Source organism: Dermacentor andersoni, chromosome 10, assembly GCF_023375885.2.
Source record: "Dermacentor andersoni chromosome 10, qqDerAnde1_hic_scaffold, whole genome shotgun sequence".
NCBI classification, from domain to species: domain Eukaryota; kingdom Metazoa; phylum Arthropoda; class Arachnida; order Ixodida; family Ixodidae; genus Dermacentor; species Dermacentor andersoni.
In genome coordinates this window covers 129,173,228-129,199,353 of record NC_092823.1, presented here as the reverse complement: position 1 = coordinate 129,199,353, position 26,126 = coordinate 129,173,228, and the positions used below count along the sequence as shown (strand labels likewise).

Here is a 26,126-nt window from a genome sequence, read left to right as displayed (position 1 = left end):
ATATTTCATTAAGAAAGCACAACTAGCGCACCAGAATTCCCTTCTGAAAGTCGTGTTTCTGTGTCGGCGTCCCCGTGAGTGCCACCTTGGCTGTGCAATCATACCGCGTAAAATCCTACCATACCAACTAGCATCCCTTGATCGAAGCTCTTATGAAAGCTACCGCTGCTTCATTTCTCTTTTCAGGGAAACTTAGAAAGACTTATTGATTGCAAACGACCGCACCTGAGGAGTCCCCGAATCTGCGCCTTGGTGCAAGGCGAGAGCTTGTATTTCTTGACACCACCATCCACGTAACTCATCAGGTATCCTTGCTTCCAGGAGCATGGCCGGCCTCCCTTGTTGTTGGGAATCCACGGGGCGCCTATGCCTCCATCGTGAGATGAGCCCAAGCTAAGAAGACGCAAGCTTTCACCGACTCAGTAAAATATGAGAAAAATATTCCTTCGTTTATTAGTGGCAACAGCAATTTACTCATGTATTGATTTGTGGATCGGCAGGTTTATTGATCGAGAACTTTATCATGTGACTGTGCTTAAGAGGAAGCGTCACCGCGTGGCAAATTCTATTTCTATATTTAAGGGCGTACGAAGCGAAGAAATGCTTTTCTAAGACAACTGCTGATTTGAATGAAATTTGTTGCGTCTGAGAGATAGTTAAATTGTACTGACTGTATCAGGCGTACTTCATGTTTAGAACTCAAAATTTGCCACAAAAATTCTCATGAACTGCCCTGTTTAAACCGAAATTGAAACACGAAGTTTACAAACCTGTACCTCTCAACGAAAAGCACATGTCTTAGTTCTGTAAGCTTTATTTGTTAGGAAATCTAAAGCGGACAAACTAAATATATGAATTTACAGCTTATGTAAAAGTGTTCTAATATTTACGAGGGCTTTGATAGAGTTCTACTGAAAACTTAACGATATGTTGCATAACGGTGCGTGATAGATCAATTTTGTCCGATAAATATATGTTATTACGTCTCGTTCAGACCATTGTGGTATCGATTTTAATTGCGGAGATACAGAGTTCTAAACTCGACGGTTCAATATCCTGAAATGTTTCAATCTTCAAGAATCTGTCTGAAGAGTTTCACAGATTAAATAAAGAGTTTACTTAGAGATGACATTCCAAATATTTTCTGTCAAATACAACAACCTTCATTAAGATCGGTAAAGCAGTCTCCGAGAAAAAAAAAATATTTATTAATTCCCATTTGCTTACATTATGCCTCCCATGCGTGTGTTTCCACTTAAAGTTTCAAACGTCTGAGTTATTGTGACGGGTGCTTTCAGATTTATCTTTACCTCTATGGTAGTCATTATTATTTGTGGTTCAAGTCGCCTTTTGTCTCTGTAAGAACGAGCGTGCCTTGGACAACAAGCCATACCTTCTTTAGTCTCTTTAGCTCACTCCGTTCTTCGTTTCCCGAACCTGTCACATTTCTTTCGATATTATACATCTTTTGTTTTTGATATCCTAGAGAAAGGTGTAGCCATTATCACTATAAGGTGTCTAAGTTTCTCTCGTATATTCATTTAATTAAAGGGAGCTTTTGGCACCAGCGGTTAGTGAATGTCTATTGAATTACATCTATACGATCGTTTTCACATTCAGCCGTTTTGTGAATGCCAGCTGCCGCATAAGGTAGACACTCGCCCTTTTGATCTTATTTATTTTAGGAGGAGGTGACATTGATGAACTTTGTCAGAGAGTTAAAGATTTTCGTTGCTGAACATTTATTCAGGCGTAGGCGACAAGACTTTTTGCCATTCTGAGCACCATCATTGCTGCTAGGGAACGCCGGAGAAAAACGAAAGAAGAAAAAAATTTGTCTTTGCGACGAACACTTTCATCAAATCTTGCGAATAGAAATTGCCACCGAAGCGACTATTATATGAAATCTGATCTGAAGCTCTGTATCATAATGTGAATTTGCCGTAGTAACAGCAACTTTTGTATGAAGCCTAATCGATGCTTCATTTTTACGCGAAAGCTGATTTTTTCGAGGCCACAGAAACCACTCCTGTCGCGAGAAGACATCGGGGCCTTTTAATAATTCGATGATATCTTTTTCAAGCGGGGAATTTTTTTTCGTTGCATATTTATCCCCGCCTTCTTGTGCTCATTAATGGACATGGAAAGCACAAGAGTGTATGAAAAATATACTGACAATATTTGCATATAACCTACAAAATATCACCTCAATTTATGTTACCACCACTCGAGGCAGCTAAATACGTTGTTGCAGCGGGAAGCGTTCAATACGAAACAAAAGAAAGCTCGGCATCATGTTACACTCCTGCAACACATGAAGGCGAAAGGCTGCTTCACACGTAGTACTACACTAAGTTATACGATTGGAGGGGTCCGACTTCTTGCAAGCCATAACGAGCGGCAGTGGGAAGTAAACGCATGGCACTGCAGGTCGACTTCCTCAACGACTCACGCGAGCACTTAATGCTCTACCTAAAGGTTCTTTCTTTCTTCCTTTCTTTGTTCTTTTGTTCGTTCTTTGTTACGCTGTCTTTCTTCGTTTTTCTTTCTGTCGTTTCTTCATTCACATTCAGTTATTGCATCTTTCCTTGCTTACGAGGTATGAGCCATTTCTGATGATGATATTTTTTTGCATGACGGATTTTTTGCATCCCTGGACTAGACGGCGCGTTTTTCGGGTATGAGCCATCGCAACGAGCCACTTAAGGCCTCCGCTTTCAAAGCTATTGAGGATACTGTAAGAATCAAACAGAAGAATGAAATGTTGATGCTGTCAGCATCGTTTAAAAGGAGAGTAGGATGTGGTACAGAGAAAAAAAAGTGGTAATTGTAAACATTGTTAGCACGAGTCGTTACTGACTTGTATAGTCTTGTCTGTTCCTCTTATTTTTAGTTTGCATGTTGCTTGACTCTTTTAACGGTGCCAGCGACTCTCGGTATTAGTGAAAATCGGTTGTTAAGATGTTAACACCTTGTCACGTACATTTTGTTATATGGGTCGTGTTACCTTGCAGTGATACCCATTGAGACAGTTTAGGAAATTGTTATGCTATTCGCTTTTCATTGGCGGTTGATATCGAACAAAGAACTGATGTTTCAAGCGGAACGAATGCATTCATTTAAGTATTAAAAGTTACTCTAGAATTGGTTCGACGTCAATGCTGCAAACCAGTTCAGGCGACCGGAGAACGCCAAGATGAAGGACAGGGTGACCGTGTCGACAGACTGTACTATACAGACTATACTTCCCAATTTTAGGAAGTTACCACAAAGAACACACGGGACGAAGAAAGAAACACCAAGAAGCGGTAACCTCCCAAATTCATGATTCACCAACTGGCCTAGAACCACAATCTTTTATAATTCTTGGTTGCCAGAAGTGTGGTCTATATTTTTTGTTCCTTTAAAGGAAGTGGATAGAATCATACGAAATACGTACATGTGAATAATTTCATGAGCGGCGGTGTAAACTCCTTTGAAGGTGCCCGCCATGTCTTCGCCGATGCCGACCCTCAAAGGAGTGCAAAGGGTGGCCATGGCTGCGATACCTGTAGACGGGAAAGTGAAGACGCATTTGACCAACGGAGAACGACAGAAGTCCGTTGTGTACAGCCTCACAACTGAAAAGCCCAGAAGGGCACACGACCATTTCAGAAGTTGAAAAAAATTCGCAAAAAAGATCGAGGACACCTAAGCACTTCTTATTAGTTGCGAATGCGAAAGCATTAACGCCTAATTGAACGCCGTTGAGCGGTATTTACCATTACGAACTCCGCGCGGGCAAGCGAGCGCATTGAGACGCTTGACGCGTCTTGATTTGGCCTTACCGAGCTGCAGGTATGGAACGGAAGCGAGAGCTTGTGCGGACAAAGAACGCGCGGAGAACACAGGCTTCCAAGAGCGAGGGTGACGTGGCGTCGCGGCGATGCCCTCTTCCCTCACGCAACACCTGGCGGGCTAGCGCAGCAGAAGTTGTTCCCTTTCGCCCATTATTCCCCGTCGAGGCGTGCTCGTTCCGTGACGTGGCAGCCAATGGCAACGCGAGTTCAAGAGCCGTTTTTCCGCTACAGACGACAGATGCGAGGCTTTTTCGCTCAATAAGCCGCTTTAAGACGCTTTCGCATCAAAAAGTCGAGTGCCCGACTGTGGACTTGCTTGTGCCTCAACTAGTGCACCCGTGTGCAGAGAAACAGAGAATGGAAAGCGTAGCCGAAATTAATTTTACGTTTAATTTAAATCTACAGGTAAGAAGGTCAAAGGCGAAACTGAAAGTGGGTGGCAAGAAGTTCAGCAGCATGTTACACGCCTGTAACACGTGAAGGCGAGAGCCTGCTGCACACGTGGTAGTGCATTAAGTTATACAATCGGAGGGGTCAGACTTCTTGCAAGGCGTAACGGATCGCACTGTGAAGTAAGCGTGTGGCGCTGTAGGTCGACCTCTTGAAGGACACGTGCGAGCACCTAATGGACTAACTAGAGGTTCTTTCTTCGTTTCGCACGTGCGTTCTTTGTTCTTTTTCTTTTTTCTTTTATTCGTCATTTGTTTCTTTCGTTATTTCATTCGTTCGTTTGTTCGTTCTTTCTATCTTTCTTTTCTTTCTTCCTTCTTTCTTTCGTTTCCTCCTACACATTCAACCATTCCATGTTTCGTTGCTTACGGGGTATGAGCCATTCCTGACGATGATATTATTTGTCAAATTGGACTAGACGCTGCTTTCCTCGGCAATGAGTCACTGCAACGAGTCACTTAAGGCTTTCGCTTTAATAACTTGCCATAAGTGCGAATGAAACCACATCTTCCAGGTTACGCCGATGAGGCTTCCCCAATTAAGCTACTAAGGCGCAATCCCTCCACCCACTTCCTTGAGCAATTGTGTACGCGTGAATGATTAGCCGTGGGAGTTTTAGCCGGTACCTCTCCGTGGGCGGCGTTGTTCGATTAAAAATGACAATAGTCATAAGAATTAGGTTAACATTTATGTTCAAATAAATAAAGCAAATAACTTCCTCTGCACATCCTCTGGCTTCAATGTTAGTCACTTTTTATGACTGCGACTAACAGACAAGAAAATGAAAAAAAAACAATAAGCTAGCCACTCTGAATTTTTTGTTCGTGCAGTTGCTCTATTGAATTGGTTTATTTATCCGAAACTGTCTTCTATGTCTCTCGGCCGCATCCTCACGACGAGCGGGATGCCACGTTGGACAGTCTAGTTAACGTCATCACATATTTTTCCTTTGCCTCTTTTTGCCTTTCGGTATGTCTCGGCTTTGCTCCACCGATTTTGTCTGGTGATGCATGTCGCAAGGCGGGGACTTAAAGGCAGCTTGTGCTAAATGTGGTGAGTTGGTTCCCTTTAGCGGTGTAAATGAAGCAGGGCTAGCCTAGTTACTACGAAGTGAGAGGCACGCCCAACCCTGAATAAGTAAAAAGTGTTAGAAGAAATGAGTCAGAGATGATAAGCAAACAATAAGTGCGCTAATATAGCACTGTAATCATAATAGGCCAGGGTGTTCAAATAAGAAAAGTTTGCGAATCGAAATTGAATAACAGTATTGACGAAAAACGGTTTCCACATATTGGTTCGGATGCCGAATATTTTCTCATTTCCCAGGAAAGTGAAACATAAAGTTGCACTTCATGAATGTACAGACTAAAGCGCGTCTAGTAAAAGCTTATTTTTAACATTTTTTTCTTGCGTGCACGCACTTCTGTTGACAACCGGCCGCCTTCACAACTGAGGGATTTGTAAATGCTAGTTATATTATCTGTTGGGTCACAACCAATACGGGAATAAAAGAAAAGAGCATCATGTCAGTATATGCGCGTCTGTGTTACTTTCATTGAGGGAACCAAGAGTAATAACTATAGAACTGAACGTCATCTTAAGAACATACAACCGGGATGAGATCTGTAAAATAAACAAAAACACGCTTTGCCACATTGTAAACGACTAATTCGTAGCCTGCATAAAGGCGGTGGCGTTCTTATTGAATGGGGACAAGTGATTGTTAAATAAGACGATGGCTGGCTGTATGTGTTTGATGAGGAACTGCTGTCTTTTAGTGAATCTGCACCTGTCCGTCAGCCGTGAATTAGCGTACGATTAGCAGATAGTACCAGATTCATTTGGAGGTCAGCGCTTGCCTCGACCATTCTGCCTCGTGATTCCACTAGGTGCTGCTATCAGTTAATCTTGAGCAGAAACGAATATTGGGCAATTTCTAATAGTGAATACTCTAATCAAATAAGCACTCAGCAGCGAAGACTATTCAATTCGTATTCGAAATATGAAATATTCACACGCCCCAGTTATAGGTGCTAATAGACAACGCAAATAGCGCTAAAATACACAAGGCTTGTACATTTTCGTCTAAAGACAAGAAGGAACAGTGGCTGGAGCAGTTTACTTAATATCCTAATAAACAAGCAGGATGTATACCCTCTCGTGCCTTCCTTTATTTTACGACAGAACAGGTATTGATTTCTGCAACGCAAGCCCTTACCTAGAAGGTTGCCCTCAGGTTTGCCAATGAGTGGTATTGTAGCCAAGTCTTGCCTAGAAAAGTATGAAAGAGTATTGTACTTGTATGTTCTGATGTCTAACCAAGCTAATCCCTATTGCCACATATGTGGTAGAGCAGGGAACTGAACTGAAGAAGTGGAGAACGAGACCCATGGTGGCACCACGCGTCGACGCTTTCTTAAGGTATATATATATATATATATATATATTCTTGGTTAGGAAAAGGCTTGGGAAAAGAGCCATCGTCCTAAATTCCTGTCGACACCCTCGTGAGCACAAAAGCACGGACCATTTCAATCCACGGATGGCCTTGTTGAAGAGCATCCACCGCGACTGTGGGTACAAAATAGGTACAAGCGCACTCCTGGCCTGAAGCTCGGTCATTACGGGGTCAAAATGCTTGGAAAGGGCTTTTGTCCTCAACTAGAAGGCGTCCCCACCTCAATAGTAAATGGCCACCACATAGGAAATGGCCACCATGGGAGCGGGTCAAACATCACTTTCTTTTTTTGGGCTCACGAGGGTTTCGACGGGAATTTAGGGCGCAGGCTCCTATCCCAGGCGTTTCACCCCTGAAGGAAGCCGAACGCCAGGTGCTCTTGTGCCCATCTCAGAACCAGTGGGTGCCCTGCGGCGGTGGGAATCAAACCCATAACCTCCCGCAGCCGAAGCGGACTCTCTGCAACTTGGCTTTAATATCCATAACCGACTACATTCATCACTCAATAGATACTGGTAACATCATTGATTCGGTATTTTTTTGCTTTACTAATGCCTTTTGGTACGATGAATCATAACATACTTTTCACTCAGCTAGAAGCCCTGGGAATTACAGGTCCAGTAATAAAACCTCTGAAAAGTTACCTGCATTACAGAGAACAAACAGTTTATTCAGAAAGTGCTTATTCTGGTTCTAAAGTTATTAATCAAGGTGCACCACAAGGCTCCATACTAGGTCCCTTACTATTTTCCATATATATTAATGAATTACCCGCCTGTCTTAAACCTGTACATTGCGTGCTATACGCAGACGATGCTCCCATCTGCTCGAGTGATGAATCTTCAACAATCTTAAACTGAACAACCAACTCGAACAGATTGTTCCGTGATGTTCTTCGAATCATTTAATTTTGAGTCCTACCAAAACTCAATTCATGATTTTCTGATCAAGCCAAAGAATGCTCCCCGGCATGCCTGAGATAACTCTGGATGGTCATCACATTTTCGTCACTGACTGCGTATCATTTTTGGGCATCAAACTAGATTGCACATTCGGTATTAGAGCAATAATCAAATCAATGGCATATTTTTCCAAAGACGCGTCAGTAGCATTATATGTTGCTTTCAGTCATAGTCACAATAATTACGGCATTATTTCCTGGGGAAGTCATAACAATGTCATACCTCATGTGTTTAGCACTTATAAAACCAATCAATACGCATTATCATTACCAGCGGCTTTATCACTACTAGCAGCACCATTACTTCGTGAAAACGACATCCATCTTGTTTTTTGTGGTCATAATTAGCACTATCATCTGGCAATTATGTTTTATAACTTACTTACTGAAAAGCTTACATTTGAATTCATTCATTCCAGAAATCTCATTAAAAATAATAATAATAATATTCGGTTCGCACGCAACTGCAATTGTCTACGGCCTGTGATTCATTCTAAGGGAAAATGCCATCGTCATTCGCGGCTATAAAACTATGCACTGCTTGACCGAACACCATTAAATATTCATCCTTTCATGCACTTAGCCATGCCGTTAGGCTATTTAAATGTATAACTGAGTTTTCATCGCTCATTACAGTATCTCTGCCGGTATGTTTATGCACTATAGGATTGTACACTGACAATTGTTTTTCGTTTGGTTAATTTTTCTGTGTTGTGTTTTACGGTGTTTTTTACCTAGCTTGCTCATTTTCCGCATGTTTCCACATTCTTATTATTAACCAAAGGTCCCGTTCTAGTGTTTGACTTTGGGCTCCTCGTCTGCATATTATCTATAGCCCACGACTGTATGTAAATAATAATAAATTGAGACTGAGACTTTAACAGATTGGTGTTATTTACAGATATCTCTGAGCCAATCTTATTTCTTTGTTTTATGCAGGAACCGGGCATAATAGGACATCTGCGTTCAGGAAGATTGGCCATAAATAAAACCTGTGACGGAAGCTGAGGAAAGAGTTAAAGAAATTAAACTAGATGAAGGAATCCTGCAAATATAGTTAGTCATTTCATTATTACCTCCGTGCGCTTTAGAGTTGCCTGTGAACATAGGTTACATGTGCAGGTTTTATGAACAAAGTAATGTTTTTTTTGTTAAACAGGAATGAAGTGGAGATATGTGGTAAGCATATGAGGTTTATAGGAGCGATTTTGTTGATACCCGCATGTAAACTTTTTGTATATATATATATATATATATATATATATATATATATATAGATATATATATATCCAGAAATAATATATTCGCAAGGCAGCAGCCACGTATACTAACTTTTCTGTTCGTGACGGCTATTTTTCAGTTCGCGACGGCTTTTTTTGCCGACCGTTTCTGAAACGCTTGTTTATGTCCGTGGGCGTTTTATTTTTGGACTGTCCCTCAAACTGTCACACGCAATATGACCTTCTTGAAGGATGTTCACTTCTGCTAGTAGATTTTGAGAACTCTCTGTTTTCGCGTTTATTGTCACATCGCTGTCGCGAATTGCTGACCTTTGTTGATTTCATATGTTTTGTTGTCTGTCAAACTTTTCTTTCTGCATGGTCCGGAAAGGCCGGCAGTGTACGCAAAGTCTCGCCCGAAAACCTTCCCCGCATGCGTCAAAGCTCAACGGCAAGCACAATGGTAAAACCTTAGCGTGCGCATGAAAATCACGCGAACACTTGAAAAGCTTGCCGGACAGGGTTGCCAAACGAAGCAATTTTACTCGCACAGCACTATCTGACCAGCGCACTTACTCGGTGAACACGTAGACAGCGTCCGAATTTCCTGGCATGCTTTTATTTACGTGCGTTAGGAATTTGCCTAAAGTGAGGCGGCCGTTCAAATAGCGGCCGGCTCTTACTTCGTTTCGGAGATCCTGAAAAAAAAGATATCAATGTGGCATTGCAACAGACCTACAGGGCTACCGCGCAGTTTGTTCCTTATTCACGTCGTTCAGTGGGCGCGATGCCGCCTACTGCGGTGCGTCTCTTCTACTATCTCATACTCGTATCACACAGGCACTGTAGTGATCAAACGTACTATCGCGATCAACGATAATCGCTGTTACACAGTCCAAAGATGCTGATCAAGCTGGATGATCTATACCACACCAGATGACGCTCAGTGGGTCCGAATTACTTGAAAAATACACCTAATAAGCATTAAACATCGCAGTGCAGACGTCAATGTAGGATCGGGATCGAGAAGCTCGATCACCACACAGGAATCGCGAGTGACTGGATGTGGAGCAAGAAAAATCCCCACCTAGAGAATCTGTCCATTGGCACCTGATCAGGATCGAGCTCAATCCAGATCGGGTTGTAGCAATCGAAAGTTCTTGTATTTCACCGACCTTGAACGCAGTAAGTGTATGATAAACATCCAGCAAACACTTCCAAACTGGCGAAGTTTGAACTGCAATACACTCAGAAATATTCGACTCAAATCTTAAGAGAACCTGATTTTCGGGAGCTTAACAAGGGCTGTAAAACGTCCCGTTGTTATTAAATTGTACTATTGGAGGGCTTCGGTTCTATATGGCTTTTAATTTGCACAACAATGCAGAGTACATGTGTTACGCACCCGAAACTATCAGCTAGGTAGCAAGCAGTTACAGGTTTACAGAACGCGAAACCGAGCTTCCTTTTATTGTAGAACCATCCTTCGAAGAGAAAGGGATCGTTCATATCCTACAAGGACGTCATTGCCTACAGCATTAGTAAGGAGGCGCCTTTAAAGAGGTTTCCTGCATGTTTGAGACATAGTTGCCGCGCTCTCGTCATGCTTACCTTTTCAACAGCAAACAATATTATAGATGCCCCTATATATTCGTTTCATTACAGCCATCCGCTGTCAAGATATAGATTGTAACTATCCGGTTCATATTTCTGGATTAAAACAAACTCAAAAATTACGAGGTTAGTTACAGAATTTTGTTTTATCTGAAGAGGTTCACCTCGGATCCAGGCCTTTAATTGTATATTCACGCTGTACCACTGTGATGGATCAACTGCGGAAGTACAGTTTTGCTAAAATAGACGTTGTATTGAATCGATAATTTTTTCTTGTACTGTTAGCGTGTGGGTGGTATCTGCATTATATTATAAATGAAAACTAATTTTATTTGCGTTAAAATGTCAAATGCCCTCATTCGTAACTATTGCATAGTCACGTCATGTGTTGTGCCTTTGCAAGACCGCTTTTTAAGAACAGTGGCACTCTATGTATTGAATGAAACTGCCACAGTGTTGAAGGGCACACGTTGTAGCAGTCATACAGCACTTTCGCGCATAGTTATTGAACAAGATACTTGCCGAAAAACAATAAGGGTACTTCACGCAAAAATGAGTCAACCGTAAATAAACCACAAATAAAACACTGAATTCCCCCCCCCCCTTTGAAAAGATATTGATGGAACCAAAACAAAGTTTCTCGGTTGAAGTAAAAAGGAAAAAAATTGGGAAAATAAAAACTGAAAACAATGAAACCGAATTGTAACACAATGATTTTTCGACCAGTCCTCCCGCTTATTTGAGCGAACGGAGTGACAGCGCTAGATGTGGGATGAGGTGTGTTTCGATCACGAGGTCTAGTCGATTTTTTCTTCAACCCTCTAGCTTTGGTCCTCAGGATCTAGAATGAACATCTTAGTTGTATCGTGCTGATCCACAAGAGAAAGAGAGAAAAGCTATTTATTATGATGCATATGTCTTGGCAGGTGTGCATATTACCGCTGACAAGCTACTGTGCATTCTACAGATTCTAGAGTAAAAAATAACGAAGATAAAAATCAAAGGCTCAAGTAGCCGTTATAAAGTTTTATATATGTGGCGATGGCTACAATTACGGTTTTTTTATATCACGAACAGAACCTTCTTTAAAAGCTTTCCGAGAAGGCCAATTTCTCAGAAGTGTCCAAACGTTTGGGCAGGTTGGCGTGAGATGCTGCCTGAATCTTGCGGTATAAGATGTATGGATCATTCCATGTTCTAATACATAATTAGTCCTTGATGCTTTGAGGGGACGTAGTGTAGGAAGGCCCTTTTGCTTAACGCAGCTCTCTTTTTAAGGAGTGTCCTGAAGTCTGTTTGCTTCTATAATGGATTTGTGGGCAATATTAGATAATTATGCCAGTGATGATAAAGTACCAATACAGTTCTAGCGCTGCATTATATTATGGTACCCACAGGTTTAGAAAGGTTCATACTTACTTTATTTCGTGAAATTCCCACAATTTTGGTCCTGATTTTTGGTTTGGTCATTCCTTCGTACCATACGTTCACCTAGAAATTAGGTGCGATTATGAGGATCATAAATGACATGAAAATAAACTCGCGCTTTTACTCTGGCAACTTGATCCGAAGTGTTTAAAACTACGGTTTATAAATTAGTATTGAAAGGGCAATATTAGCTAGCCTTCTTTATTTCTAAGTGCGGAAAATCAGGCAATACTGAGGTCACAAATATTCCAGGAAATGACCAGTCAATAATTTTCATTGGGGTCCTTGATTCCTTGTGAGTACGTCTTTTTTTCTTGAGACAGAAACACCACCCAGCATTTAAATCTTGCGATTATGCGTACAGAGCATCTTGCGCGACTTCCGTTATACGCTAGCTGTTTTTAGGTCTGTTCTGGCTTATCAAACTTATTCGCACGGTGACAGCGGCTTTATTGGTAATATAGAAATCTAAGTGAGTTATACAGCAAAATTTTTTCTCTTTTGAGTGCATATTTCATGCAAAAGTGGCTAATGCACTCAGATGGCTATAATTTAGACATAGACGGCCCGTTATTTCACAAGTACGGCGTGTTTGCCCGGGTAATATTTTGCCCAGTATTTTTCGCAAAGCCCCATGATATGATGAATTGTGACGACATATTATTAGGCCACTATGGTGCCTGCAGAACGGGTTAAGAGCGCCTGAGAAACAATTCCCAGTAGGGCTTACTAGACAAAGTGTACTGGTTGCTAAATATTCTTAGGATCTTGTGGCAAGAAGGAATTATTGCAATGTATAAGACTGAGTAAAAGAGAAGTACCGAAAAAAAAACCAACGTCGTGGCGCGACATACGCCCTAATCCTAAATTGTCATCTGATAAAGATTGACCACATCGGAATTGAGACATGTACGATGGCAGTTTTGGATACGGTACCCATTTCTGCATCCGATGGGTCATTCCATGAGCATAACTTCATAGAGAGTTAACTGTATAGGTATGTTGCATGGAAGAGCAATTGGCGCAATATGATGCACGAAAATAACACCAAATATCGAGCTTACTGCGTTCATCAGTACAGCCATGTAGGCGATGAGATTTTTATCTTCCTTGAAGTGTTTCTGGTGGTGGCTGCCGGATATTAAATAGATTTCAGCGACGTACTCCTTTGGAAGCTTCTTCCTGGGATTACGCCAATCTGCAGTGCAGTGCCATAAATTAGAAATAGCATATTATTTTACAATTCGCTGTCTCATGAGTGGTCATTGGCCTTGTGCGAACGCGTCCCTATTTGTACTTATTCGCTTGTCTGGCCCATAAACATGCCAGTTTGAAGAACAGATGGGGTCGTCGTCAATGTCTCTATCTCTATATTTCTGTAATTAGGCGACGAATAAGTATTTTCAGCATGATGCAGTTAGACAAGGAGAGAAATAATGTATATATAAAGAGGGAAGAAGGTTAAGCAGATGTACTTGCGGTTGGCTACCCTGCCCAGGGGGTAACGAGCAAGGGCAGAGAATGAGACGGGAATGAGAGTAAACCAGCAGTTATGAAGGCCAACTGCAACAAAACTTGCGGCTACGTAAAACACATAGTTTCAGTTAATGTAGAATACAGCAGCCTCCGCGCAGAATTTCGCATTTCAAATACGAGTCGATGCATCACAGACGGCTAGCGGAAAGTTGCTGCTTCTATGCCAAAAGTGAAAAAGAAAACGCGGCCACTACCACTCGCCGCAAGTAACGCACAAGCCAGAACGCTAACAACCATTGTGGTTCTTTGGCGTAACCTCCGAGATTGTGCGGCGCCAGATTGTTTAGTTGAAAATCTCGGAGGCGGCGCGCTGTGATTCTCGTCAAATCCGCTAGCTAGAAGGCCCAGCCATCATCTGCTTAGGTGTGAAGGCTGTTAGAAATTTTGTCCATTACCAGCCCTGCAGCTTTGCAAACATTGCTTCAATGGTATGTACTACACTAATTTCTAGAAAATTTAGTGAAAGCAAAAGCTTGTTGCAGATGTACTGCAGCAACAATCAACTAGCAAATGCAGTATCCAGTCTGCGAGTGGATTCGCGTGCAATATGCTTGTTTCGGCGGTTATATTTGAAAGCTTTATTAAAGACGCACACAGGGGGTATCCAGGGGTCTGTATGAACGTCATTTCTATAATTAAGATACTGGCGTCCGAGCGTATACGTCGGTATCGAGATCATAGGACAGAGAGAGGATCGTGGTCAGACTCCATGAATTTTTTTTAAGAATGGAGCATCTGGACCACTGTACTCTTAATATCGTCCCACCTACGTTCCACTAACAGAGTACATAATTTTTTCAAATACGTTTATGTGAAACGAGGTTAAGATTTTTCATTAACTGAGTGAAAATTATGAATAATGATGTTAACACCAGCAAGCATCTCGACCGAAGTCTTAGGTCGACACACAAGGCTATTTGCGCCACTATAATTTCACATAGCAAGTGAATAAATTTCGCAAATAAGTTTCTCTTCCTTAGTGGATGCTAAGTAAAACAACATTAAAAGTATAGAGGTGAATGTAGTAAGTAAGGCGGTATGAACAAGAAACAAGCGCCAAATAGAGAAAGAGAAACTGTCTTTAAAGTTAGATGTTTTTTGGCTATACGCCTAACATATTACCTCAGATTACATGGGGGACGTATGAAATAACTTATTAAAACGCCTGCACACCATACACACGTACACACGCACATATGGTAGCAAAATAATTAGGCTTTCTAATAAAAGTCCATGTCCGGGTGGGCGCCTTGTTTATGTGTAAATCATTATGCCGGCCCTTGCAAAGGTCCAAGTACAAAGGTCAACGGTGCTACCGCGTATTGTCTTGACGCCGCATAGGTCGTGCATGCGTTCATAAAACGTGATGAAATGTGTGATTTGGTAAGGTGACAGAATAATCGCTCTTTTGTTCTTTCACAATGTTCTGCTTCTGCAAATCAAGGAACAACAAACAACGCTTCATGGGACTCAAATTCAATGTCAAACTTTATAAGCTAACAGTACGTAAAAGTACAGTTATCAGGGCCACAGGCAAAAAGGAAAAACAAAGAAAAAAACTTGACGAGCTCTGTACCCCCTAAAAGTACTCTAAACGAATGGACAGTTTGCAGTATAGCATTTAAACTTTTGCGCGACCTGGTGTTGGTTCACCGGTTAACCGTTTCGGGCATTTGCGAGAATGGTCGAGCGAGCCGATTTTTCTTCGCGTTTTTGGACGCAACGCCTAGTGCTCGCGCAATCCGAATCAACCTCAGTCAACTGGATCCAACTCGTCGTGGATAGGACAGGAACGAGAGGGTTTAGTAATGCCCTTTCAATTGAATCATTTCTAGAAGACAGCCTAGTGATGCAGCGGATATGACGAGAAAAAAGATGATAAATATGTGCCGTTTCCTTGCTTAATCACAGCTATAGTGACACAGCCCACTCATGACCGGAGTGTGCGAGATCTTTTCTTGACCAACGTGCCCTGAGCAGAGCAATCCCTGCATGTATTACTGGGCATAGCTGATCACAGTGTCGTTCTGTGTGAGATGAATCTCAGATACGCAAAGACACTAAGTAGCGGATGCCGGCGTATATACAGCTATAGAAAAGTGCCTGTAAACGAGATATTACCTGCACTGGACGCATACTCTGACCCATTTCTAACGCTTTCCAAATCGGAAGGCGTCAATGAACACTGGTTCGTATTGACTAACAAAAAGCTTGAGCTGCGTGAGCCGTTTGTACGGTCGTGGTGGCTGGCATCAAGACATAGTAAAAGCAAGCCGTGACTCTCCAAGGAAGTACGCAGAATTGGTCGGAGAAGAAAGCATGCTTATGAAGCTTATAAAAAAAATCCGCTTTCTTTCAAGGAAGAACTAAAAAGAACCGCAGATGAATTGAAGAGTCATATGAAACAGTCAAAATACTCATAGCCTGACACTTTAATTTCGCGAATGAAGGAGTGGTCTAAACAACTCTAGAATTTTATTAAAACTAGCCGCAAAAACGAAATTTCAGTACCCTCGCTTGACCACGATGGTACAGTTGTTCACGATAGCGTGGCTAAAGCCAATTGCTATAACTCGTCCTTTGGGTCAGCGTTTGGGAGGCGCTCTCATGACAGTGAAATATTTCTGAACTATGGCACAAATATACTGAACGCATGGATGATGATGTCATTAGCTCAAGGGGAGAATAATTGTCACTCCAGCGCCTTGATAACCTTAAGGCGGCTGGGCAGGATAATTTGCCTCCTGGTTTTGTCTCTTTAAGCGCTTCTCCTGTGTCCCGATATCTACATGGTATTTTTAATAAATCCTTAGAACTAAGCATCATGCCTGATGACTGGAAAATAGCCCATGTTGTACCCGTGCACAAATCAGGACCACGTAGTACTGTACCGAATTATCGGTCTATTTCTTTAACGAGTTGCATTTGCAAAATTTTTGAACACATTCTTTTTACTAGTATTATGAACTTCATCGACGCCTACGTATTGCTAAGCCCTAATCAACATGGTTTTAGACGTGGCTATTCATCCATCACTCAACTCACTGAATTAACACACAAGTTAGCAAGTGCATTAGACATAGGTTTCTCCATTGATGTCATGTTCTTGGATTTGCAGAAAGCTTTTGTTGTTGCACCTCATCACCTATTGCTTGAAAAGCTTTCATGGTATAATATTAAACCACAGTAATTTGCTGGATCAAAGAATAGTGAAGTACTAGACGTCAGTGCGTAATTATTAGCAACAAAAGATCTCATAAGGTTTATGTCACATCAGGAGTGTCACAGTGGGCCGTTTTGGGTCCACTGCTGTTTCTGATTTATATGATTGATATAGATGCTGGCTTATCTTCCCATGTGTGCCTGTTGGGAAATGTTTGTGTTATTTATCGCGTTATTACTAATCAACAGGCTTATACTGTTTTACAACATGAACTGAACACCGTAGTTAAGTGGTGCAGCGCTGCAGCGCTTGAGGTATGCATACATATCTATTTAAAAAAACAGTACGCATGTCGTTTAGAAAAAAAAAGCGATTCGCGCACAATTACAAGTACTTGCTAAACATTAGTGCTCTAATTCCCGTGTGAGAATGCAGATACCTTGGCTTCATATTTGCCTCCAACTTATCATGGCACCGACACATTGAAAAAATTACAGCCAAAGCATGCCGGACATTATGCTTCCCTCGTGGAAATGCCAAGCGGTTTCCTTCAGAAATTAAACAGATATTGTTCCCATAATATATTAAGTCCACGCTTGATTACGCCTGTACCGTGTGGGATTCCTGGCTCAAAAATGACATTCAGCGAATAGAAAGAGTGCAGAATTTATGAGTTCGGTATGGTTTTGGAAATTACCCAAGACAGTTCAGTGTAACGCGTGCAAAGAAGAACCTTGGCTGGATTTTATTAGGTAAACGAAGGAAAATGCTAAGACTGAAATTTCTGCATAATATTTCTCATTATCAAGCAGGTCTACGGCGTGAAACGTACTTACTTCCTCCTGATTATGTTTCTTTATGAAGAGACCATGTCAACAAAATTCAAGAAATAAGGTGCAAGACTGTAAGACTTAATGTCATTTTTCCCCGGACAATTTCGGATTGGAACCAACTACCACGAGAAGTTGCCACCGCCACCGGAAATGCAATTTTTTTTTCGTTGCTTCAATAGTGCATCTACGTGGGCAACGTAATTAATGCGAAAGTGAATTTAATCGAATTCAAATAATGTATTCTCGTGATTACTAGGCCCTGTGATGTATGTTTATGTTTAAGCAAAACTTACTCCTTTCTATTTTTCTGGATCATTCTTGCAGTGTTTGTTTCCGTGAGTGCGTGTGTTATCACAGATTTCTATGCACATGGCAATTCACCTGTATTTTTTTCTTTGTTTCCCCTTTTGTTGCACTATATCAATCCCCCCCCCCCCCCCCCCTTGTAACGCCATTTGCGGCGCTGTAGGTAAAGTGATAAATAAATGAAAGCGCTAGCCATAGGCCTTCGTGATTATGCCTTCCCGGCTCACATTATGTTGAACGTTATAATGAGAAGCATGAAGCTTGAAGCACGGATGTGATGGTTGATGGCCACAAAAAAGAAAAGAACTTACATTTTCTATACGTATTCTTCAGCACAGAAATATCGATATTAAGGTCACGAAAAGCGAGATCTAGAAAGAAAGAGGCAATGAAAAAAAATCAAATTCAGGAAGACGGACGCCTACTTTTCGGTGGGTGCAGTTTTTCTCTCAACAATCCGTACCTTGTGAGGCGATAGGGTCCCCCTTCTCGCAGGACATTACATGGTTGCACAAATGATAATGAGGAGGCGATGTTTAGAGATACGACTCGCAACTAGCCTATAAGTGGTTTTGCTGACATAAGACTAGGCACATTCTGATATCCTCAGTAACCATCCTGCGGACATTGTGTTTCCTGCTAATCCCGCGCTCTTCGAAGCAGTCAACATATGTCTACTTTATTATCATCATCATTATAATTCCACATCGTGTAGGACTGCCGCATTACGGAACCTTTGAGGTATCATAAATAAATAAATAAATAAATAAATAAATAAATAAATAAATAAATAAATAAATTATAGTTATGAACCGGAAGACTACTACAACGCAACCACTGTGTAAAAAAAAAACTATTGCATGCATTAACGTTTCCAGGAACGTCTCTCAAGAAACTGAAGCAACTGCTAACCATTCCTATGGTCCGTTTCTTGAACTCGGTAGAGCGTGTGAGGTATTGGAGCGTCTTCAGAACGTTCGATCGACAACAGTGGCGCGATTCTCCAGCTTGGGTTAAGTATTCCCTCCTGAAACAGAAGAAGTTCTAGAAATAAAATGCACGCTGAAATTATTAGCGCATTAGGGCCGTGAGGCGCTGCCCATCCAGAATGAGCTTAGTTTCGTTTCTTGTGCTTAACAAATCTTACCACTTTTAATGCCCGGTCATCTTGGTAAAGCATAATCGATGATTGCTGCTCGCTGTCATGGTACAGGTTCTCTTCTAAACTGGTTCCGTTCCACTGAAAAAAAAAAGAATAGTCCGTTCTCTTAAATATTGAAAGAAATTGGTACACGGCGCGAGTTGAAGAGACCGGTTTCCGCAAGTAGCACGCATTGTGTGCGAGTTTCAGAAGAGCTGGTATCTTCTCCTCACTAATCGTCGGTCGTTGGCACTATTTCACATGCAGAATTGCTTTTAGTTTTTCATTGTAGCAAGGTGTAGTATGTGCTTTCTAGGCCCGGCCATCGCTGTTTCATGTTACACAGCGATCGTCTGACCTAGACCATCGCTGGCCCTTACTCATCTCCCAGTGTAAAGTAGCCAACGGAACAGTTAATCGGATTAACCACTCTTCCTTTTATTTTTTATTATCTCTCTCTTGGATATGTAGTGCTCGCACAGTTCTTGTGTAGTTTTGCATTGCATACAACAAAAACTGTCCAAGAAAGAAATAATGAGACATTACACGCTGTGAAGGTGGATGACTAGCGAAGCTGTGTATCACATACGACAAAGTGGTAACACAGAATTTTCAACAAAGGTACGAACACACCTATTTGACAGGTTTAGAATAGCGTTTCTCGCGTCACCTACGTCCAACGCAAGCACTATTGCGGGATGTTATGGTGCGCGTCTCTTCCAGACTTTGTGTTTACCGTACAAGAACGCAAACATAAGGAAGACGTTATGAAACAAGGCGCCTTCTGCTGCTTCGTTCTAAATGTATCCAAGCCAAGACAATTCATTAGCAGTCATCCTGTTGTTGCTATGTGGATGCGTCTAGTTGAGTCTACGGGCACCGGAATCGCCGAATGGTCTCATAAATTGTGCGCGCTATGCGGTCATAATTAACGCTTCAGGTGATCTTAGAGAAAGCGAAACCTGGTTTCAATAGTTGCTAGTGATCAATGAGAGTGAGGGCGTAGCCGTCACGAGAATTTACGCTGAAGCGGGAGCCATGGGTCCCTCCATGTTCGACAATGCTATTAACAAAAAAAATAAATTATGAGGTTTTACGGGCCAAAACCACTCTCTTATTATGAGGTACGCTGTAGTGGAGGACTTCAGAAAGTTCGACAAGCTGGGATTCTTTAACGTGCACCTAAAGCTAATACACTGGTGTTTTCGCCCCCATCGAAATTCGGCCGCCATGGCCGGGATTCGATCCCGCGACCTCGTGCTCAGCAGCCCACCACCGCAGCCACTGAGCAACCACGGCGGTTGACAATGCTATTTCTTTGCGCCCGTAAACACTACGAACGTTAAACGGGCCACATAACGCACGTTATCATAGCGCACATAAACCACAGAATCCAGATAACGTTCTGAGCATGCGCAGTGATAAACGCTATTTATTTAGGTACGTAATGCGTTTGCGTTTGGCTGCGAACACTAGATTAAAACATTCTATTGTCTTGATCGGTGGTCATCGTGACGAAATGTACGCACACACATTTATTTTTATGCATCTGCGTTCATTCATGTTACAATTTCGTTATGTAAATTCGTGTTTCCATTTCGCGAATTTCTAAGACAAAAAAATTTGACACCGAAATCAAAGCATCGACTGGCAGTGGGCCAGCACCGTCAGCACCTTCGCAGAGGAAGGATCACTATGTGAACGAAAGCATGATGAGCGGAAACGCAGCCAGCAGTGGAAGAAGACTACGACGACGACGACGACGACGACGAACGCGCTAGCCGTGGCACGAGCCATTGATAATTATGATAGTTATTTGCTCTCCCAGATTTGTTGGCGCACACGAAAAATTCACGGAACCCTAGCCATAAACAGCTTCACTGTAAAGAAAAGTGTGTTAGGCATGATACTTAGACTGAGGCCAAGTTCGATGCACTACAACCTCTCGTGCCTGTGTTGTTCTACTTTTATAATCTTTTGTCTTCGTTTCTACCTTTGTTCAATGAAATTGCTTCGACAGCATTTCGCTATTTCATTATGAAGTTGTTACGACAATGCTTTGTAATTTTGTTGCTCTTTTCCCTGCTTTTATTGGCTAACATTTTAGTATAGTCGGTTTTTTCAGGTACCTAACTGTCTATATTTCGCAGCTGATGTATAAGAAAAAGTAGGTAGTCAAATGCGCTCACCAGGGTGTACTCAGTGTCACCGTCGACGATTGTACCCACGAAGAGGTCATCTGCCAGTACCGAGCTTTTCTTTAAGTGCAAAGTCGTGTCTTTTATTCGCAACACAAGCTGTCCACTTTCACTCCTTTCCTGCAATAGTTCTGGGTATACTAATTCTTCCTCGAAGTGAGCTAGAAAAAAATCACAGAAAGAAGTTTAGTGATTACTACGTGGTTCTTGCCGTTTGATTTTAGATATTCGCCATTGAAACGCAATGAGCCAATCACCACAGTGGCTCATTAGCTATGGCGTTGCGCTGGAAAGGAAAGAGATGGGGCTTTGTCCCGTCTCCTTCCTTTTACTTGTGCTGGCGTCTCTGTTTTTACCTGATGCAGTCATCTTAATCTTTCATGCTAGTTACGAGCTCACCATCTCGATTTGTGGTTCTGGCAGCCGCATTTCAAGGGTGTAGAATGCAAGTACATCGTTCTTTAGGTGCTTGTTAAAAAATACCAGACGGTCAAAACTGATTGATAAAACCCACAGGGCAGTATATGGAAGTTAAGCAGTCGAATTTTTCAAAAAGAGAAGAGCGAGCGCCGTAGTTACAGACTATGTAGTGGAAAGTTGGACTTTGAACTTTCAAAGCACTCGCCATATTGGCTAACTATGCACAAAGTTACGGGTTCGATCCCACGACACTACCATGCCGTTCCAACGGAGGCTGACTGTGAAAACGCGTTATGTGCGTAGCTCTAGTACGGTGATGGTAAATAATTCCAAGGACTGTTCCACGTCTCAAGTAGCCGATCCGTTTTATCGGCAAGTGAAAGGCCACAGTAACTCGTGCTATAAATTTTATATTAGTCGTAATTTACATAGTCGAACTGACGGCTATATGAGAGATGTCGGCTTCGAGCGACAGCAAGCTAGATACAACGAGGGACACTGGAAGCGCCTTATGTGCCCTTTGTGTTTTTCGTGTGTCTTTTTCTCAGAGTGCCTAAGAACTATTGAAAAATGATTAATAACCAATTGGTAGAAAACTTCCATGGTGGATGTCTATAGGGTATGCGTTAAATCAACTTGAGGGATTTAATGCCCAGATCTCCACAGGGGCGGGGGGGAGGGGGGGAGGGAGGGGGGTTATGGGGGACGACGAAATGGAGTGCTCCGGATTAAATTGGACCACTTAGCGTTCCTCCAATGCGAACCCGAATTCTACGAGAGTTGTTACACGTCCCTCAGACCGAGGATTGGCCGCTTAAGGCCGGGGATCAAACTCGCAACCAAGCAGCAGAATGCCAAAGCCACTAATCGCACTATAGCGGGTACGCGCTGAAAGCTAGGAAAATGTAGATGCATTCACAGAGCTTATCAATCATTTTTTCCACACTAAACTCAGACATTCGTTTTTTTTTTATGTTGGACTGTCACTTTCTTATGTGAAATTCAGCTCGAAGCTTGTGAATATTATGCGTTGCCTCTAGCATGAACTGCCAATGTGGGCTTAACGCGGATTTAGGGTTTTGGCCGCGATGTTGGTTCAATATTAGTGGTGAGCTATTTTATGTGCACATAGTTCCCAGAGGTGTAGACTCACCTGCGAACGTTATGCCAAGAAAGCCGCAAGCGACAGCTACGAAAAGCATGCTGCGTCATTCTCAGTTAGCTAGCCAGATTTTCACTGCTGTTGTTTTATCAAACTCTACCTGCGCAGTTTTCTTCTTTTTTTGCATAAATGTTTGTGTACGGTATAGCATGGAAACGTTCGTATGCGATTAATTTTTAGGTGTCTGCTGAACAAAGGCCACGTCTCGAAACGAGCTTATTTTGTGACCTCATAGAGAGACTGAAGATGTTTGCGTTTTATAAAGCCGCAACCTTAATCTTAACCGTCGTTCGCTCTAGATCGTTGAAGTAGGCCATTGTTTGCTGAAAGGGCAGATGACTCGCGTTCACTTGACGTTTTACAAGACATTAAAATCAAATCCACTGTTTCTGTGCTTCAAAGCAAACATAAATAAAGAAAGAAGAAAGGTTTGCATAGCTCCTGATGTTCTTATGAAGCAAAGCTAGCGGTGTCGTAGTAAATTACGCAGGTCGAAACGCATGGCGACTACATTAAGCAAGCTAGTACATTACAGAGGCCGAAAGCAAACAAGATCTTCTCACATTTAGTGGTTGGCCATAGTTCAGAGTTGATGAAAACACTGGAGTAATGTTGAGCTTTATACGGGCAAGACGCGTTCATCACTGTATTTCTGATATTTTGCAGCCCTGTATAAAATGCTGCGGTCACTTCGGCGTACATGCTCGTGCTCCTTAGAGAGTCTTAATAAAACTAATCTGGTCCGGAATGTATATGGCATTAGTGTGATGAATGATGCTAGTTGTAGCTATCAAATTGTATATGTGCACCTCAAAGAATTTCAGATGTATGACCGGATAAGTAGGAAAACAGAAAATAGAAGAATAATTCGAAGTACCAGATAGTTGGATATGCCATTTGCCGGAAAAATCGAATAACCGAGAAGCTTCTTGGGTCACATTTGGAAAAAGCTAAATAAGCCGTTCCATTCGGCAACGCGGTCATTCCCATTTCCAGCACGAATGCCATTCTGAGTCGAAGTCCCCTCTTAACTAATGGTAGCAATCCATATGACACCACAAACCATTGTTTTCTTAACAAACAACAAAGGAATGTGCCCTATAGTGCTTTGGTTTGTTACTGCTATAGCTTTGGCCGAATGCGGGATATCGCGGGAACACGTTTAAAAATGCGATCATATTGTCAAAGCATAAACAGAGCGCATATTATCCTTTTGTTAGCCTCTAGCGGCAATACAGCGTTCTGAAGAAAGAACATTCACCGTGTCATTTTGCGAACCTTACATTCTCGCATGCAAAAAAAAAGCAAACATTATATGACCTTTTCATGGTTGCTTTGAGACGCTCTTTAGGCACCTCGTTTTGCCGCGGCCCTGTTTATCGCATTTGCGCAACTTAAGTTCTTGTCGTCTACAGGCCTTCATGTTATAGAGTTTAAGTACACCGTCTCCTACCGGTGGGTAGCATACCGAGTTTACTCCGTTGTTGCTCGGCTCGCTTTCCTCCTTTCACTTTCTCTCTGTCTCTTTCCTACCCGTACCCCCTTTTTCTCGTGTAGGGTAGCCAACCAGATCTAGCTCCTGGTTAAACTCCCGGCTTTTCTATACATACTTTCTTTGCTTTCACTCTTCTATATATTTGCTGTTGTCAGGAATGCCACAATTTCACGTAAACAACTCGACCACGAATTTAGCGCAAGGGGGGACCGTCGGCCTTATAGAAAAATAAAAAAAGTGTATAATATCTTACTATTATAACGCAACGTGATGCTGCAAAAAAAAAAGAGCAAAGGACGCATAAAAGTAAAAGTCTACACAGTTGCTCTGCTTTACTCCTCATTAGCGTGAAATGCCATTGCAAAATAAAGCGTAAGTGCTGTGATCTTTGTCCCTATCGGCGACAACGGCATCATCCCCCTTGGCATCCACCCATGTTACTTAACGAGCAGCGCTTCAAAAAATGCCAGCGACACAATCGAACACGGCAAAGGCTTTCACGGATTGTGCGGCAATGCAGCGCACGACTTTGAAGACCTCTTTCTCGCTTGGCATGCCTAGAATTGCTGCATATTCTATATACCAAAGGTAGTCGATCAACTTGCTCGAGTATGCGCTTGACACGTCGTAACCACATCGGTGTGGCTTTAACAGCGTTCTAAATAACGAGAATAAAGACGTTGCAAAATGCACAGTGCCATCTATACCGCGCTTGTGCGACGCGGTATAGAGCACAGCGAGCAGGTCAACATAAGAGTACAAATATGCGTTACATTCGTGTCACGAACCAGAAAATAACGCGAGGCGCGTTCTAAGGCCAGAAAGCTTCAAAAAATGACTCACGTATATACACCTTCAGCCTGCTTCAAATCTGACAAAATTCGTCACTTGACGGTTTTCCTGACAGATTGCCGCGTTTCTTCTACACAACAAGAATAACATTATCCTAAGCGCAGAGCACGTTTGTCTAAGACTTTCAAACACGAAGGCCAAACAATTTTTTCAGGCAACTAACGAAAAGGCTTCCTCGACACGCGACTGTGTCTCACTCAAGGACATTCCATCCGCACAGACAAACAAACACAGAAACAAAAAAGCAAGAAAGTTAGCAAACAAACGTTCTAAAATCTTCTTTAAAGCGTAATAAAATATCGGTCTCATGTTCATTATTAATAAATTAGTATAACGAACAATAATAAAATTAGAGAAAAGCCGTAACAGACAGTACAGGCGCTAATAACAGCAATAAAACGTTTGAACGAGAGGAATAAGGAGGTCCGATTGGCTTTATTTTTTTCTTACTCCCAATCGTACGAAATAACAGGCAGTGATGCCAGACAGCGCATGGGGGCTTATAGTTGTTATCGTTAATTAAACTGACATATTAAAGGGGACGAAAAAACTTGCCGTATGAAGGAATCAAACCCATATTTCCCTCATTACCAATAAATGGTTCTGACCAATAAAAGGCGCGGCCGCACATACGCCAGGGAAATGCACGTAGTCATAGCTTTGCAAACAAGTATGCCCATTTCCTTGGCAGATAGTATAGACTGTTCGTGCCACTGACGTATTTCTCTTTCAATTTTTTTGTTCTATAGCCGTGGATTGTTACCGGCATCATTTGGTTAGTACCTTTTGCACCTGCAAAAGGCACTAACTGGCCGAATTCAGGCTGGCAGCCGCAGTGTAGTTAAGGCCGCCAATCACAGTCTAGGCTAATAAAAAACTGGCAGACTCGCCCGAAGAGTGAAGCATTGAGAGTGATAGCAAGGTTTAGAGATGCGCTCGGACTGCTTCTTTTGGGACCCCTACTCTGGGATTCAGCTACAAGGTTGGTCGCCCCACAGTGCAGGAATTTCTTATGTAGTCCAAAGAAATGCCCTGTTCAATGTCTATCTT

The 26,126-nt window shown here is 42.1% G+C and overlaps 1 protein-coding gene across 1 annotated transcript in view; it reads right to left on the bottom strand.

Moving 5' to 3' along the window:
* Positions 1–22,821, bottom strand: part of LOC126546257 (venom metalloproteinase BumaMPs1-like) — a 30,642-nt gene extending 7,821 nt beyond the window's left edge. The window contains exons 1-11 of the mRNA XM_050194408.2: positions 22,721–22,821; positions 21,139–21,308; positions 18,956–19,048; positions 18,721–18,835; positions 18,120–18,179; positions 13,035–13,168; positions 11,962–12,033; positions 9,505–9,626; positions 6,508–6,560; positions 3,440–3,548; positions 226–393 (exon numbers count right to left, since the gene is read on the bottom strand). Of these exons, the coding sequence (XP_050050365.1) occupies positions 226–393; positions 3,440–3,548; positions 6,508–6,560; positions 9,505–9,626; positions 11,962–12,033; positions 13,035–13,168; positions 18,120–18,179; positions 18,721–18,835; positions 18,956–19,048; positions 21,139–21,308; positions 22,721–22,769 (1,145 nt within the window). The 5' untranslated portion in view covers positions 22,770–22,821. The remainder of the gene's footprint in view (positions 1–225; positions 394–3,439; positions 3,549–6,507; positions 6,561–9,504; positions 9,627–11,961; positions 12,034–13,034; positions 13,169–18,119; positions 18,180–18,720; positions 18,836–18,955; positions 19,049–21,138; positions 21,309–22,720) is intronic.
* Positions 22,822–26,126: the final 3,305 nt, after the last annotated feature.